The sequence below is a fragment of the Manis pentadactyla genome, chromosome 3 (genome assembly GCF_030020395.1).
Source record: "Manis pentadactyla isolate mManPen7 chromosome 3, mManPen7.hap1, whole genome shotgun sequence".
Lineage (NCBI taxonomy): Eukaryota > Metazoa > Chordata > Mammalia > Pholidota > Manidae > Manis > Manis pentadactyla.
The window spans coordinates 217,352,080-217,368,996 of NC_080021.1; the positions used below are offsets into that span (position 1 = coordinate 217,352,080).

The window sequence follows — 16,917 nt, forward strand, 5'->3', positions numbered from 1 at the left end:
ATGTTTGAGTAATATTCATCAACATGCAAAGCACCGAGTGTTGTCAGGTAGGGTCCTGGTAAACTGATGTGCAGCCTGAGAGCGTCTGGGTAATGAGCAACCTCTCTGAAAACGTGCTGCTGGACTCTGCTGACAAGAGCTACGTGATCTGCCACATCACACCTCCCTCTCTACATGCACTGTATTCACCCAAAGGACCCCCCCAGCTCTAAAGTCTGAGTCCTCTGGGTTTCTAAAGGAATTACATGGGTACACTGCTTCACTATAAAGTGAACAATTTCATACAATAAACCTAAACAGTTTTTCTCTGGATGGCCTAGGTCTTTCCAGACTCCGCTTTTAAGGAAGTCCAAACCACTAGGCCAAAATTCAATTAGCTTTAATATGCTTCAGATTACAAATAACAATTTATACTAGAAGGAAATGATATGAAATTATGTATTACCAAAAAAACCAGGATTCAAATGCAAGTGTCTGACTTAAATCTTGGGTTCAGAAAATCAGACGGGCAATGAAACCCCTGGTTAGTCCATTGTTTCACGTCTTCCCCATTGTTCTGAACACTTCTCCCTGCTTCCAAATAGATAAAGGGTATGTTCTGCACTGAACAGGAGTTTGAGGGGGGAAAAAAAAAAAAAAACCAGAAGGAAAATTAATCATACTAATCACATTCAATATACTAATTAAGCCAGTGGCATTCAATCAGGCCTAGTACTTAAAAGCTGAAGTGTTTGCTAGAACATCCCTGGGGTCCATGGTACAGCATCTACGCATATGCAACATTATCTTATCTATGCCATATGGCCTGAATCCCACTTTAAGAACCTGACATTCAAAAATCTCAAAATTTACAAAGCCAGACCAATCAAAGTTTGGTTCTTCCTACCATGAAAGTGGTTATTTCCTTTTCAAAGATTCACCAAAGGCTTCTTTAGACCGGAGGGCCCACAGGAGGGGAAGGGGAGGCTAGCAAGCCCCACCTCCTCCTCCTCCCCCCACCCCGGGTCAGTTCTCCCTCCCCAGGCACTGGGACTTGGCACCCAGACGAGGCAGACCTGTGTTATTTATTGGTCCAGCAGTGAAGCCGGCCACCGAGGGAGACGTACCTTGAGGGCGCAAACTTGTGGATTACTCCACCTCCTTTCCGATGTCCAGGATAGCGCAATGCACACTCGTGAAGCTAATGAATTTGCCAACTGGTAAGTGGACTGGCAGATTAGTGAAACTGCTATGGCCCGTCCCGGCCTGTCCCTGGCACCAACCTAGAGAACAGGATGGTTCCTGAGATAGTTCTCTCAAGGCTGGCCTCTTACAAAAGCAAACACGCTGCTTTGCAGGTACTCCCTGTCATGAAAGCACCATGAAGGGACCCTTTCTTCCATTTATTCAAGTTGCCCAAAAAAGCCAGAACATGTAACTCCTACGCAGGCTTGACTCAGGAAAAGGCATCCACAGAGGCTGCGCTCTGATGACTTGAAAACACAGAATTCTAATGTCAGAGAAAGGGCCTTGGAGGAGCCAGCCCCGAGCCCCACCCCAGCTCTATCTCACACAGACTCGGGCTTAAAGAACCCACTGGCCCCAGGTCACGCACACCTTAAGAGGGAGGCAAGCCACTCGGAATTCACCTTATGGACTGTTTTCCTGCATGGGTAGCCTGCTGCATCTTCTAACCGGAGGACCTGGCATTTGTCATCTTCGCTTCAGCAATGAAACACAGTGCTGCTCCCAGGCCGGGGAACAGTGATGGTGGCACCACCGCCACTTGCTGGCTCGTCTGCTCCCTTCACTCTATTTCTTTTAGGCATTGAGACATTTTTCCCTTCTACTGACCCTCGTCATGCCCAAAGCCTATCACTTTAAGGTTTTAATATCATTCAGGGTTAAAAACCTTGGAGAAAAGATATCAAGAAATCATAGGGGCTTCAATATTGTTAGAAAATCTAAATTCTAAACTCAGCAGTAATACATTTAACCCTTCTAGCAGCTCTGATATTTTTCTGTTTTGGGACAATTGTGCTATTATTGTCCAATGGGTTTTTCTAAATTATCTTACTGTCTGGGAGAACCCACACATATAATCTGTTTCTACTTAGGGATTCTCTGAGAATTTGTGTAATACATCATGATAGCAACAAGCAAAGACAGTATCCATGTCCTGTCGCTTCCCCTGCAGATCACTGACCAAAACAGCCAGAGCCTGCTGGCATAAGGACATTGAAAATCCTTTCCGAAATGCAACAGAACATGCCAGAGCTCACAGCCCCAATTTGAGGACATATGACACCTCGATCAAGTCACACATTCCACCCTCGCACAGCTGGGATGTGTGTATGTGACACTGTGGGGGCAGGGCAGGGGGCTAATTAGAGATTCTCATACAAGTTATATTCCCCTAAACCATTACACTTTCAACTAGAACAAATACTTGTACAAAACCAGGAACACTTCATCACTACTTTGAGTTGCAAGGACCTTTGCCCCGCATTACTGAAATACATTTTTTTTCAGCTAATGAAAAAGAACCATGTATTACGACAAAGCTCTAGTTCTTCCTTTGAACATGACTCTAAGGAGAGAAGCAAGCAAGCTTGCCTGTATTATCTGTGCCAAGGAAAACTGCTAAAGAAAAATACCATAAATCTAATTGTTTTTAGCTTTGTTCCTCCTTTTATCTCCTAGCGCTTCTCTCAAATAGCCAGTAGGTTTTTTTAAAAAAGAAGAAAACCTTAGATTTTGAGCTTTTATAGGTAAATGATCTTTTTACTTGGTCAAAACAGCATCAATAAACCATAAGAAGGAAGCCTCCAATTTATTTGCCTATTTATTTTCTACTGGGAAGCTGGGTTTCAGGCCTTTCAATTACTATGAAAGCAGGACACAGAAGCAGGGTTGTGCTTCTGCTCAACCGTGGCATCATTTACATGCTAAACGCCATTTGGTTTTTTTTCCCAACATATGAATCCTCAAATGTCCAAACTTCACAAACTGTCACAGAAGCAAATGGATAGACAGCAGCCTTTTCCTTTCTTAAATTTATCTGTGATGGTGAGGGTCGCTTAGAACGGTTCCTCTGAATGTCCCAGAACTCGCACCTCTATTAATAGGCCTTTCTCCAGCAACTGCTCCTGTTTACACTACAGCTGTATGTGTGTTATCATACTTCAAAGATGCCAGTCAGCTGGAAGAGATATCACTCATATTTCTGAATAGATTTACTAAGAATGCAAACTGTGAATGTGGCTAAAAATGGAAGAAACGACCACCATGAGGACAATTTGTAAAGGGAGAGAAAAAGAGAACAAAAGAAAGCAGAGAGGCTGGATGAGCAGCAAACACTAGAGACAAGACAGACAAGGGCACAAGACCTGGCGCTTCCCTGCCTCCCATTAACCACCTCGCATTCCATGCCAGGCTCTCAACCCATTTGCTCCACATGGTCCTAGAGAGCCGAAAGCATGGGGTCAAGAAAGTCACTTCACGTTGGAGGGTTACCTTGGCCACTTAAGAAGACGCAGGCAAGAAGCATAATAGGATCAAAGCAAAATTCTGACAATGCTCCAGTGACAGCATCCAAACAGTTTATAAAAGGGTGGTGAGGACGTGCCCTCTGCTCAGGGACACCACGGTGGCAAGCCTGCTGGCCTATGCTCCCTTCACAGGAAGAAACCCATGTGGGCCGGGCCATCATGTTCTCCACTAAGCTTGGGTTACCCCAGAGTAAGTGCTCATTTACACACTACAATCCGTACCCAACAAATGAGGAATGTGTAGCTGCGTTCCCTCAGCAACTCCTTTTGGATCCTCGGACCTGATGCCAGTGCAAGTGTGTGAGAGGGGTTCTTCCCACTCACAGCACCTCGCAATTATCAACACCAGCAGGGGTCTGAAAACTCAACTCAATTCTGACACTATCTGCCCAGACAGGGCACCAGATTCCCCAGGTTAAGGGCTCCATCCCACAAAACTGCCCTCCATTCCCCACTCCAGACACCACTTGCAAGCCCCAGGCTGCTACCAGTGCTTCTGACCTTCCAGCTACAGATTGGAGGTTCCCATAGCCTCCCCCTTAGGTTCGACTGATTTGCTGGAGCAGCTCAGGGGACTCAGGAAAACACTTAGGCTTACCAGTTTAAATAAAGGATACCACCACAAAGGACACAAGGTAACAGACAGATGAAGAGATACACAGGGCAAGGTCCCAAATAAAGGAACTTCGACCTCCTGGAGCTTCGGGCCTGGCTCGGGGGCACGGGCACACGTTCTAGTTCCCCAAGCATGGAGGATCCCTCTGACAGAGAAGCAGCATGTATGAGATACGGCTCACCTCAGGGGTTTTATGAGGGTTTCACCACGTAGTTACGCCTGACTAAATGATTGGCCACTGGCTGATTCAACCTCCACCTGCCCTTGGGTGGGGTCCAAAAGTCTCTCCTTAACATGACAGGACACCCATTCACCTTTAAGGCTCTGAGTGTTTTCAGGAACTGTGGATGAGGACCAAATACACCTGGGAAATAAGTATTTGGTCATCTGCATGACCAAGTATATTATTTCTTAGGATGCACTGTAGCGCGGGACCTGACCTTTCTCTGTTACGACCAAAGAAAGAAGGAGCAGGGAAGAATGGCATGTCTCGGAATTATCTTTATACTTCCACCAAAAACATGAATATGAGTTTTTAAATGTACACTTAAGGCCTAGATCTAAAGTTTAAAAAGGAAGGCCCCATCTAACATTGAAATTCTATAATGCTATAAATATTTCTCTAAGAAAAATGCACTCTGAACTTCCTAGGATAAAATAATGAACACTGGTGTAAAATGCAAATATTTTACTAGTCACCAAAAGCCCCAAATAAGGAAGTCAGTGAGGGGTGGGGAAAGGCCCCTCTGCGGTGTGATGCCTGCAGTCGCTGAAATCAAGGGCAGTGTTAGCAGCCTAACAGGTACCAAATGTTGGTGCACATACAATACTTTATTTGTTATTCTTCCCAAACATTCAGAGAGGAGGCATGGGGGGAAGAAATTAATATTCCCATATAATAGATTCCCAATAACTCTCATACATTTCCTCCCCCCACCAAAGAAAACAGGCTTTTCAACTGAGAAATGAGTAGAATGAAAACCACTAAAAACTTTTGTATCTCACATCTAGACACTGACTACTAATCAGCAGTCATCTGTCCAGATGTCACTGGGTTCTCAGTCAAGAAACCAGTAAACATGATTTTTTTAAAATTACCAATCTGATAAATACAAAATTATGATTAGATTATTAACTTCTTTTTATGGGTGGTAAAAATGATTCCTACGTCTCTTGGCCAGTGTAGATTTAGTCGGAGAGTTTACCTCTTCTTTCTTCCAATGTCATGAGATGCCAATTTCTGCTTTTAGGCACCATTTTAAATACCATCAGCTGCGGCCCCCAGCAGCTCCCTCTGCGTCCTTCATGAGCTGATGGGTAGCTGGGGAGGCAACTGGCTGCCAATCAGGGATCCGATCGGCCTTTCCCTGGCTTATCTGGGATAGGAAATCGGAAGAGGTAGGGAAGGAGGCAGCGCAGAGGAAATGCAGGAGGAAAGAGAAGGGGAAATAGGGAGCCATGTGATCACTGACTTTCAGAGGCACAGAACTGTGATGTCAGACAAACTGGAATTAATAGGAGGGGAAGCAAGAGGAGAGCTGCTTCACTCGGAGGCCTGAGAGGACAGGGCCCGGGAGCCGGGAGAGCCCTGAGGAGGACACAGCTTTCCGCCGACCATTTTTAACGACCGCCTTTTCCCTTCAGGACCAGGAGGAGGAAGGCCAAGCGGCTTCGCACTGCCGGCGAGCACTGTGCCACAAGGCAGCTAAGGGTTCCCCTCTGGAGACAGCGGCCTAGCGGGTGCAATGCGGCCCCGTCGGGAGAACGAGCCTGGGCGTCAGACCTGGGTTCAAACCCCAGCTCAACCAAGAGGAATTCTGGGAGTTTCTGGGTGTTTCTTCTCCTGAGCCTGTTTCCTCAGCAGCCCAACATGAAACCAAAGAAAAGTTTATCTCATAAGAACAAAGTTGTTTTCTTCTTGAGCACACTGTCCAAGGCAGAAATTAAAAGTGCCTTTCCCTTATCTCACGACCATCCGCCTCCTTTTACATACGAAGAAACGGAAGAACAGTGGTAGGAATCAAGTGATAAGATGTGTGCAAAGCCTTAAGCACAGGGTCCAGAACACCACAAAGACAACTGTTCTGGTGACTGTCAGAGTGACTAAGCCCAGGAATTCGCCTCCAACATGCCAGGAATGACTGAATTTTCACAAGAACTGATTAGAATTATCACCTTTTAATCAAATACCAGCGCCCTAAACATGTCAGATAATAAACTGGTGAGTGTAATGGAAGAAAGGGAAAAATGCACCGTGAGGCTGTCCGGCCCGAGTGGCCGTTCTGAGAAGGAACCGAACAGTGATGAAGAGAAGCCACACACTGGTGGTGCCTCCTGGCTGCCTGGGTAAAATTCTTAAAATCAAGGACAACCATATTCAGCCTGTAAAAAGCACCTGAATGAAAGGTAATCCAGAGGATCAGTTGGGAAGCTCCTCCTAAGATAGTCTGGAGATCGTTCTTTTTAATCTACACACAACCTAAAGGCCCAGAAAGTGGAGTATTTTCTTACTTAGCTAACAAAGTACTCAGCCTGGAAGGTCAAAGCCGCCCTCCAGCCTCCCGGAGTCCTTGTTTCCTTCCTTAGAGGACGGCTGATGGTCTTCTATTGTTTGAATTCTGACTGTGATTAAACACACAGGACATATGAAAAAAGGCAAAGCAGGTGTCAGCCTACATGGTAGGATTCTCCTATGATAAATATAGGGCTATGATTTTTATCTTCTGGAAGAAAAAAAAGCAAAAGTCATACATACTAACAGTGGGTATGTGTTTTGTTCAAAATGAGCAGGTCAGAGTGAATGAATTCTCTACTGTTCAACATGACCTAGGCATGATTTCTACTATTCTTAATCTAATTAAGAATGCTGATACACAGAGAAATCTCTGGATATAAATCACAGGCCCTATACTTAACCGACTATGTGACCTTGGGTGAGTCACTCAACTTTCTGAAGCCTCAGTACATCCTCTTCTATTACTGGGGATAATGCTGCTACTCGGTACTGTTTGATTACTCTAGAAGCAACCCGGGGCCTCCCTCAGCAAGACAAAACTTGGGTTCCCAGGAGTCAGAGGGGATCAGTACATGAGGGTGCTGAGTGAGTGGCTGACAAAAAACACACTCAGTAAATTTAAGTAGGATTATTATCAATAGGCTGGGGTTGTCAAGCCACTAAGCAATTAGACCGAGTGTTAGGGGTGATAGACACAATAACTGGAAGGCTTTGCTCTTGACCAAAAAATCTTAGATGAAATGGGCCAGTGAAAAACAAGCCTGTTTCTGGGTGGATTTGGGGAAGGCGAGTATACAGGGATGGCTGGACCACAAGAGCACTGAGCCCCTGCCCTCGTGTGCAAGGTACTTTGCTCCCAAGAAGTTCCACAGCCCTGCTCAAACCTCCTAAATTCCGCTGTGAGGAACAAGCCAAGCAGCCAAAATGGGGATCAGCAGCAGCCAGCTGGGAGTGTCCAAGAAGGATTATCAGCAACACATCTATGGCCAACCACACCCACCCAAAGGAAAGCCCTAGATATGGGAAGTAGCCTTCCTTAGGAGCAGGAGTGGGAAAATAAGAATAGGCAACTGGTGCCACAGCCAGTGTTTCCTTTTTGTCCACAACACTCGAGAAAATAGGCTACCCCCTCACTTACCTACCTGGCATGCGGGGAACTCAGAAGAGTTGAAACCTGTTCCACCCAGTCCAGAAGCCTTTCTGAGACATGTTTTCAGATAGGACTAATTACTGTACAAAGTATAGTTTGGTTTGTTTTTTGTTTTGGGAATATCTATCTTTACTCTTTTCCTAAACTGTATGCCACAAGAGAGCCACACTGTCTCATACCATTGTACAAGCCCCAGTGCCCTGGCACAGGGCCCTACATAGGTGTTCGATAAATATTTGCTGAGAGTGAGAGGCTTGATGGATGCAGAGCAGAGTGCTTGACCAGGATGGAAACACAGAGAAATGTCCTCTGCTTTTAGAAGGCTAAGATCTGCCTAGAATGTACGCTCCAGAAGCAGATAAGGGCTCCAAAGAGCTCCCTAGTCTTCACTGCTGTATCTCACATCCAGAACCATCCTTGGCATAACAATAAAAAATAATAACAACATTAGCCAATGCATGTAACAGACTCACTGTGAACTAGGTGTTACTCCAGTTCATTCAATCCAATTGATCTATACACCTACCCTATGTTGTAGGTAGGATCATCTCTGTTTCACAGTTGAGGAAATTGAAGCATAGATGGTAAGTGGCTTGCCCAAGGTCACAGAGCCAGTAAGTGGCAAGGTCAGGATTGGAATCTGGACAGCCTGGCTCCAGGGTCCCTGCTCTGTAACCACTATGATACACAGCCTCTCCCAACCTAGCGTGTTATCATTTGTAAATAAACAAATAGGTAACTAGCAGTAGACACAGGAGATTTAAAATATACATGGAAGAATGAATGACAGGAATTTGGATTCTGAACCACTTTCGTGCATAGGTTCCTACAAAGAGGTGAGGATGGCGGGGACCTAGGGCCTCCCCTAATTCCCCAGCTTGGTCGTTTTGGACTGCAACAAGCAGCCATTCTCACTGAGTAAGGTCTCCCAGGCAGCGCCCGGGCAGCAGGAGAACTGGAGACGTGTCGACACCAGCCTGCTGCACATCAGTCAGTGGCTCCCACGGTCACAGCCCTTCTCCCCACACGGCTCCTGGCTGCTGGTCCTGAGCCCACACGCTGCCCCTTCCAATCCAACTGCAACCAACTGCTCCTGACTCCCCCTGTGCCCTTCTGGGCCCGCGCCTGCACACGTCCACACCCTCTTCACCCACTCAGTGCCTGCAGGTGTCTCACTGCCAAGACCCAGGGGATGGGACAAGAACCTACCACACAGAGCCATTACTTTTTTTTGCAAAATGAAAATGTATAAAAAGTTCTGAGAGTTAGCTTTCTCATCACCGTAGGCACCAAAACTCCTGTGGCAGCAAAAACAGACATGAACTGATGTGAGTCTATTTAAATCTTAATTCATCTCACTTGGCGTGAACAGTTTAACATTTTGCTATACAATATTTGATTACAGGGGATTGCCCCAGATCCCACTGGAGATTGTAATATAGTATGTGCTCGATGAACCAGAGCACCTTTCAAAAACCTGAAATATTCTAAAATCCAAAACACATTCAGCCCCCAAAGCCCTGTAAGCCTGTGCCACACAGGGAAGAGTGGGTGCCAGGCCAGCCAGGATCTCATTAACTGCTGGCAGCCTTCAACTTAGGCACCCATCTCTGGTCTGAGTGGCCACAGCCAGTCCGCAGAGTCCCCGGGCACAGATCACGACAGCCTACATGAGCTGGCCCTCCCTGCTCCCTCTTCTGCCTCCCCAGAATCCCACCAGCTGTCCCCAGCCACTCTGGCCAGCCTCCCTTCCTACAACACCCAAGCTCGCTCCTGTCTCAGGGCCCCGCTCCCTAGCTGGTGGCCCCTCTGCCTGGAACAAACACTCTTTACCCTGACCTCTGCATGCCTGGCTTCTTGCCATGCAGGGCTCAGCCTGCACTTCAGAGTGCCTTCTCTGGCCACCTAACCTACAGGAGCATCCCAGTACTCTCTGTCACACCATGTCTATTACTCTAATCACAGTAGTGAACCGGGCTGGACCAGGTATTTTACACATGTTGCTTGTTTCTTTGTTTATGGTTTGACTTCCCCCTCCCTCACCGCCAATCCCTCCCACCCACAACACACACATCAGAGTGTGAGCTCCATTAGAATAGAGACTAGCTACCTGAATCACTACAGTTGCTTCAATACCTAGAGCACAGTGCTTGGCACACAGCTGTAGCTCAATAATACATGCTGAATGAATGCATAAGAAAACACTCAGAAGAGGCCTGTAGGCATTGTAGGAACTGTGCACAGCCAGACCTCAAACCCCTGCCCACACAAATTAAAAATCCATAATACTCCCAAGTGGTATGGATCTGTCACACTTTCTGTGGACTTTATTTGGTAGACAAGTGGGGGAGGGGTGTCACTGAAGGAACTGAGCCGGCAGTGGCACTAAGGGCGCTACAGCCTTCAAATCCTTTTTCAAAACACAGCCAGAGATCATCTGTACCAGAATCATCTACAGAGAGCTAGCCAAAACTGCAGTTTCCAGGGTCCCACCTCAAATCTGCTGGATCAGAATTCCTACAGAGGAACCCAGCAATTAATATAGTAGGAAGCACCCCAGCCAGCTCTTGGACACATTAAGATTTGAATGCAATCACGGTACAATCTCAAAATATCTGTGACTCACTGATTCAGGAAGTCACCCTCTACCTGGAACCTACCAAGGATATGCTGCAGAGGAAAACCTTCAGACAATTGGCAAATATAAGGGTGCAGCTCGGCTTGGCCCACCACAGGGATTCAGGGTTTCAAGTGTGTATACAATATGCTCCCAGCATTTGAGAGCCTTCCATATTCCCATCTCCTATAAAAACAATCTGACTGTTTCACACAGAAATTGTTGGAGTGGTGGAAAGAGCTGGATAGGGACAAATAATAGTGAAAGAGCTTTTAGGATTCTGATATTCTACTCTTGTATTAAACTACACTTGACTAAGCAAATGTGGAACATGCATTGCAAGGGTCTCCAAATAGTTAAATTTTCAATCTTTATAAAAAAGAAAATCTATCAGATTTGATTGATACGTGTACTGTTTAAAACTAAGAGTAAAAAAGTGAAGATTGGCAACATTTTTCGCCATATAATTTGCTTTCTTTGCCTTTTTCCACAGCACTACACATAAATCAAAGAAGTATTAAAGAGGACCATATATCACCAACTGGCATTTCAAAACTATTTACTAAGCCTTTAACAGACACAGGCCAGAGTATAGAAGCCCATGACCAGGGAGGGAGAAATTAAAGGGAGAATATTAACTCAAACACTGACAGAAAGTTAATTAGGTTTACAAATAGCTCTCCAATGAGCAAATTATGATATTTAATAAGAACAGCCTCAGTGAAGCAGGGTTACAAAATACGGAAGGGCGTGGGAAGGAAGGCAAGCCAACAGAGTTTTCCAAACAAGAATAATGTATATTTGAACAAGCTGCCTTTCTATGATTAAGCACAGAAATCTGGAAACAAGGCAGGGGAAATGATGTTTTAATAAGGTATGAAATCAGCTTGTGAGCTGCATTTTGCATTACCCTTGCAAAAAAAAAAAAGTGTGTGTGTTTGTGGGGGTGGGGGTGGTCCAAATGTTCCAGATCAAGATGTACAGGCTACTATGTGTGAACCACTGCTAATGGTGGTACAGAAGCCAGGAGAGGTAGATTTAAATGGGCTGCATTTCTCATACAGAAAATACAAGGGTTCCCCAAAGGCAGAACAGTTAAATACTTCAACTGGTGTCCCAGTTTCCAAGGACAGGAAGGGATGGGAAAGGCTTTACCCATCTGCCTTAGGCAGCTCAGGTTGCCGTAACAAAACACCAAAGACTGGGCAGCTTAGTCAACAGATCTCACTTCTGGAGGCTGCAAGTTCACAATCCAGGTGCCAGAATATCTGCTCTTGGTGAGGGCCCTCTTCCTGGCTTGCACATGACCTCCATCTTGATGTGTGCTCATGTGATCTGCTCTTTGTGGGCCCACAGAGAGAGTGAGTCTCCTTCTTTTTCTTATAAGGTTACTAATCCAATTGTGGGGGCTCCAGGCATCACTATATATAACTTGATCACCTCCCAACACAATCACATGGAGGAGCAGGACACGAATGCTCAGTTCGTAACTCCGTGCACCTGTTCAAGATGGCGCAAGCCTGCCAAGCCCTGGCCAGGCGCTCACCACTGCTCTGAGAAGCAGGGCTGTCTGTGCTGGCTCCAGAGCCACGCTTCCTCTTGGGACATCACCTCTCCCACTTCCTCCCTAGAGCACACCTGGCTCTCTCCTGTCCCAGCACAAAGGTAGTGGCTCTAATTTGAATGGAGTTGCTGCTTCTTCGAAATGTTCAGCTTTTACCTTTGCCGTCTCCCCTCCTTCAGGACTCCTGCCCTCAGTGATACACACCCTCCAGAAAAGCTAACTGCTGACAGCCAAAACAGTCGGTTTTGCTCCACTCTCTTAACCACTGAAACAGGTTTCCAAACCAGCCTGTAGGTGAAAGAGGGGGAAAGGTCACTCTTTTCTTCTCAAGAACCCAGTGTTTTATCATCTTTCCTTCCTGCTACATAATGAAGTATTACCATCAGACAGATCTTGAGAAGCATACGAGGGACCCAGAGACATATTATTCTTTTTCAAATCAGCAGTATACAAATGTCTGTGCAAATTTCTTAGAATCATGCAATGAAAAGGAGATCCTTCATGGAAAATTTAAGCCCCTTACCATCAAAATGTGCTTTTTAAAATACAAAGTTAAGATGTTGCAAGCCTGTGTAAGAAAGCAAAAATGTATGCAACACAGAAGGCAGAGATGGTCCTACTGAATACGGTGGAATGAATGGGCACACTCCCTCCCAAAACCACTGAAAGGGCGGCAGAAGAATAAACGCAAGATGCAAGCCCACAGCACGAAGAGACCGGCAGAGGACAGCCCTGCTGAGAGAGGAGTCAGCTGCATTTCGGAGGACAATAAGCAAATGGACACGCACTGCCTCAGCAGGGAAGGACGTGGCAAACGCACCCTGCACCAGGAGCTGTGGACGGGAGGGCGTGGAAGAGGCCAGTAAGGAGCAGGCGCAACTGGACTGCAGAACATCCAGAGACAGAGGAACCACAGGCCCCTGGTGTGGTGGAAGGCCAGGTGTGGGTGGGAATAAAAACGCGGGCTGCTTGAGTCCTTTCTAAATACCCACATACCTGCTCTCATCAGGAGCCAGGAGGTCTACTCTGTGGAAAGGCTGACCTGGAGAGGCTCGGGGCTCAGGGCCAGCTGAAAACAGGGGGACAAATCTACACTCTGAATGGCTAGACAGTCACCCACCTCCCAGCCTTCACAAAAGGATCGGCAATCACGGTACACTACATGACTCAACAGTGAACATTTTGTAGTCATAATTTAAATAAAATAATAATACAAGAACCGAATATCAATTAAGGCGAACTGGTGAGAAGACAGTGGGCTATGAGAATGAAATCTTTATCTTCCGTAGTGGGGTCACAGATACCATCTACAACAACAGTCTAATAAGCAAGTTATTTTGAAAAATGTGGGCTAGTATTCAAAGAAACAGCTCCAAGAGTTGAAAGGTGCTCCCTCCGAGTCGTGGCAGGTTCAACAGTCAGGCAAAGGCCGAATGCTTTTGTGACAAATCTTTGAGGATTACTTATTTGCCTTTTTGTATTCATTTGATCAACACAGAAATTGTACTGGAGAAAAAAGATAAGCAGGCCCTGAATATGCAAACCCCTGCACACCACAAAATGTGTCATCACCTGGGGACTATTAGTTTACTATAGTAACACTTAATTTTATTTTAAGTTTTACTGTGACAAAGGTTTTTACAATAGCAGATGCCTTCCCTCCCACACATCAATTAATTTGCAAATTCACTCAGGTTGTAGAAATAATGAGGTGCAGGACGCTTTTTCCATTGGTGAGCGCTGCCATCAGGAAGAAGGTGGACGCGGTGGGTGAGGTGCTAAACTGCCGCCAGCTGCATGCCAGGCGGGCAGGGCTCTGGCAGGCGGCCCTGCCACCAGCCCTGGCTGCAAATCAGTAGAAAGGACCTAATAGCAACCACCTTGAAAAACTGAAAAACAATGGAAAAATTCTAGAGACAGGCGAGGAGTGAGAGACAGTCTCGGCCTCGTGAAACAAAATCACAGTGTTTAGGCTCCTTTTTATAGGTTCTCATTCGGTGTTTACCAAGAAAGTAAACTTTTTAAAAAGAAGTGATGTGGCCCTCTGAATTCAACTACGGACTGTAATTTGGCAAAACCACCTCTCAAGCCCACACACTGGATTTTTCCTCCTTTCTGAAAGAGCTGAACCGCAGTAACCAATGTTGTTTCAAAACACAGGGGTTGAAAATAGTTATGCCGCTTCTGGCTCTGCCAAAGAACTGTCTCATTTCTCATGTTTCACTTAAAGCTCTTTTTTTTAATGACCTAAATGATCAGATGAACAAGAAGGCACTTCTGCATTTTCACCGATGCAAGTCACATTTTGTACAGACCAGGTCATCAATTGCGGCTCTGAAATACTTGAGGAACTGACAAGTTGCGGGAGAGCTGGCCAGGAGGAAGGGCAAACGCCCCCATCACTTGTGTCGTCACTGTCACGGTCCCTGGTCCCACTCGCTCGAGGAGATGGCTCTTTGTCACCCAGCCACCCCAGTGACCTCGCTTGTTCCCTCTCCCAAAGCCTGGCGGGTAAGCTCCTCCCCTCACGGGCAGGGCCTGGCACCCCATGCTAGGCCTTCTTCCTTGTCTTTGATAAACTGAGTGTGAATAAGCATTTTGAAAGGCTTCCTGCTTTGAGAGTTTGCCTTTCCCCACATATTAAACAGGAGTGTACAGCAGCCTGACAGGTAGCAACGACACAATTCTTCACAACTGGTCTGGACTAAAAGCAAACTACCGCTCTAATATTTTTCATTCCCCACCAGCCAAAAGGAGTCTCCTGCGTGGTGTCTGTCTCTCTGAACATACCACGCTCTATTAAGAATGCTCGTCATAGCCTTTGGATTTTGAGGACAATAATTTTTTTCTTTACACACTTTCGAAAGCAATCCGAAGTTCCCCTGACATTTTCTGACCTGGCATTGTCTGTAAAGGGCACAGGTTAACAATGTTTAAGAAAAGATCACATACAATATATAAATCATGACAATTCCTGGGACACTGTTTGGTCCAGGGCTTCCGATTCAATACATTACCAAGACAAGAAATCACTTTCTTTTCACTTGCACACCGTACTGGACTCAAAAAGCACCATTAGAATGCCAACAAAGGCAATTTTGGATCTACAATCACTTGACATTTTTTCTAAGAAAATTTATATTTGAAAAACTTTGGCAAATTTAGAGTCTTCTGAAGTCCCACCCGCCTCCCTTTTGACTCCCCTAAAAAGGGCAAGAAAATTCATCACCAAAGGTTACCCCTCCATCGAATGCCATCAGTGTGGTATTTCAGCACATACATATGTGTATATAAATCTCCAACTGTTCTGTGATCTCCGCCATCGCTGCATAACTGGATGAGTTAATAATGGAACGGCTGCCTTCCTGAACTCCCTTTTATTTTTTCTTCATTTTTGTCAGTGTAACTGAGATCCTTAGTGTGCTGTGGAAGTCTCTGGATTCTGTTTGGCATAAAAGAAAAAGACACCTTCCTTCCTTCCCCCACCAGCCCCCAACCCCACCTGAGAATCCAAGGACACTCTTAACTTGGTGATTAAAAATACACTATTTTTACTTCAGAAGTCCAACCATAACACATTCCCTTCCTTAAAAATTTTATAGCATCTACACTTCCAATTTGAGATTTTTAATTCATGCTAGGTAAGCCTCTTATGTTCTGTATTAAATTCGAGGCATGTATGATCAGCACTATTAATAATATAACAGTGCCAATCTCAGACGCAGCAACACAGCACTGATACACAGCCCATATGAACAGATGTGGAATCATGAGTATCACTGCAATTTTATTAAATATTTGGGAATAAAGAAGGCAGCTTACTGCTCTGCCCCTCCCAGCTCAAGAATCAGGAGGAACTTTTCTTTTCTCCCCCAAAGGCATAACTTACCAGTAACTCTCATAAACAGATCCGAAACAGAAAAGAATTAATTACCTTTATTAGATTCAAGGGAGAAAGGGAAGGTGAGTTTAGAAAGGACAGATAAGACTACAAATTCACCAAAGTATATCAGATCCACGGATTTGAGGTCACTAGGTTCACCTACTGTGATTATGGCAGTGAAACACTCTGGCTCACCCTTCCCCAAGAACCAGTTTCCTAACGAAGCCTGCCCTTCACTTTGATGTCCTCAAAGAGCTCTGTCCAAGGATGCAACTTGGAACATGTTCTCCACAGATGTCTGCAGAAGAATCAAAAGGTACACCTCACTTCCAGGTCCAAAAGATGGCTAAAAATGAGCATGTGATGGAGAACGGAATCTCAAAATGATAGTTTGAGTTTTTAACATGTTACCATGGAACTTAATGGACTCTCCTTGTCTCCTCAGCAACTTCATGCACTAGTTAACTTAGGAATGGCCGGCTCCTCCTTTTACGTGCAGTGGATTCTGGTGGAACCTTGACTAGGTACTGACTGTGGCCTTCACCCTTATCCTGTCAGGCTATGACCACAGGATGAGCAAGAGGCTCCGGGTTAAGAGGACGTTACATGCAGGTCTTTGTTAAAAAACATCAAATTGTTATGTGTAAAAAGTAGGAACTGTTGGTGCTCTTAAAACTGCCTGTGAAAGTGGCCTGGGTCATTCACAGCACAATCAACTCGCCAGAGCACACACATGCATGTCCACGAGCATACCCACTCACCACACATGAGCAGCATGTAGGCAGGAAAGACGAATCACAGTGACAATAACAACAGCCTCTAAGTGTCTGCTGTGTGCCAGCACTCAGTCCTCACAACACAATGAAGGAGAAGGGGTTCACTTTTAGGAAAAGAAGCTTAGAGAAGTTAAGTCACTTGCCCAAAGTCATACAGCTGATCTCAGACCCAAATGAGCTCAAACCTGCAAGTTTAATTACTAGGCTATGCTTCCATCCCCAAAAAGAATTTCACCCATTCGATAGTGAATGATAATAATAAATAC

The 16,917-nt window shown here is 45.5% G+C and overlaps 1 protein-coding gene across 8 annotated transcripts in view; it reads right to left on the reverse strand.

The window, feature by feature from the left end:
• Positions 1-16,917, reverse strand: part of MED27 (mediator complex subunit 27) — a 182,870-nt gene that overhangs the window by 123,690 nt on the left and 42,263 nt on the right. Inside the window, exon 1 of one of the 8 annotated variants that reach the window (XM_057499152.1) lies at positions 887-909. The exons of the other annotated variants lie outside the window; for them this stretch is intronic. Coding sequence (XP_057355135.1) covers positions 887-889 — 3 coding nt within the window. The 5' untranslated portion in view covers positions 890-909. Of the gene's footprint in view, positions 1-886; positions 910-16,917 lie in introns of those variants that run through there. 8 annotated transcript variants of the gene reach the window in all.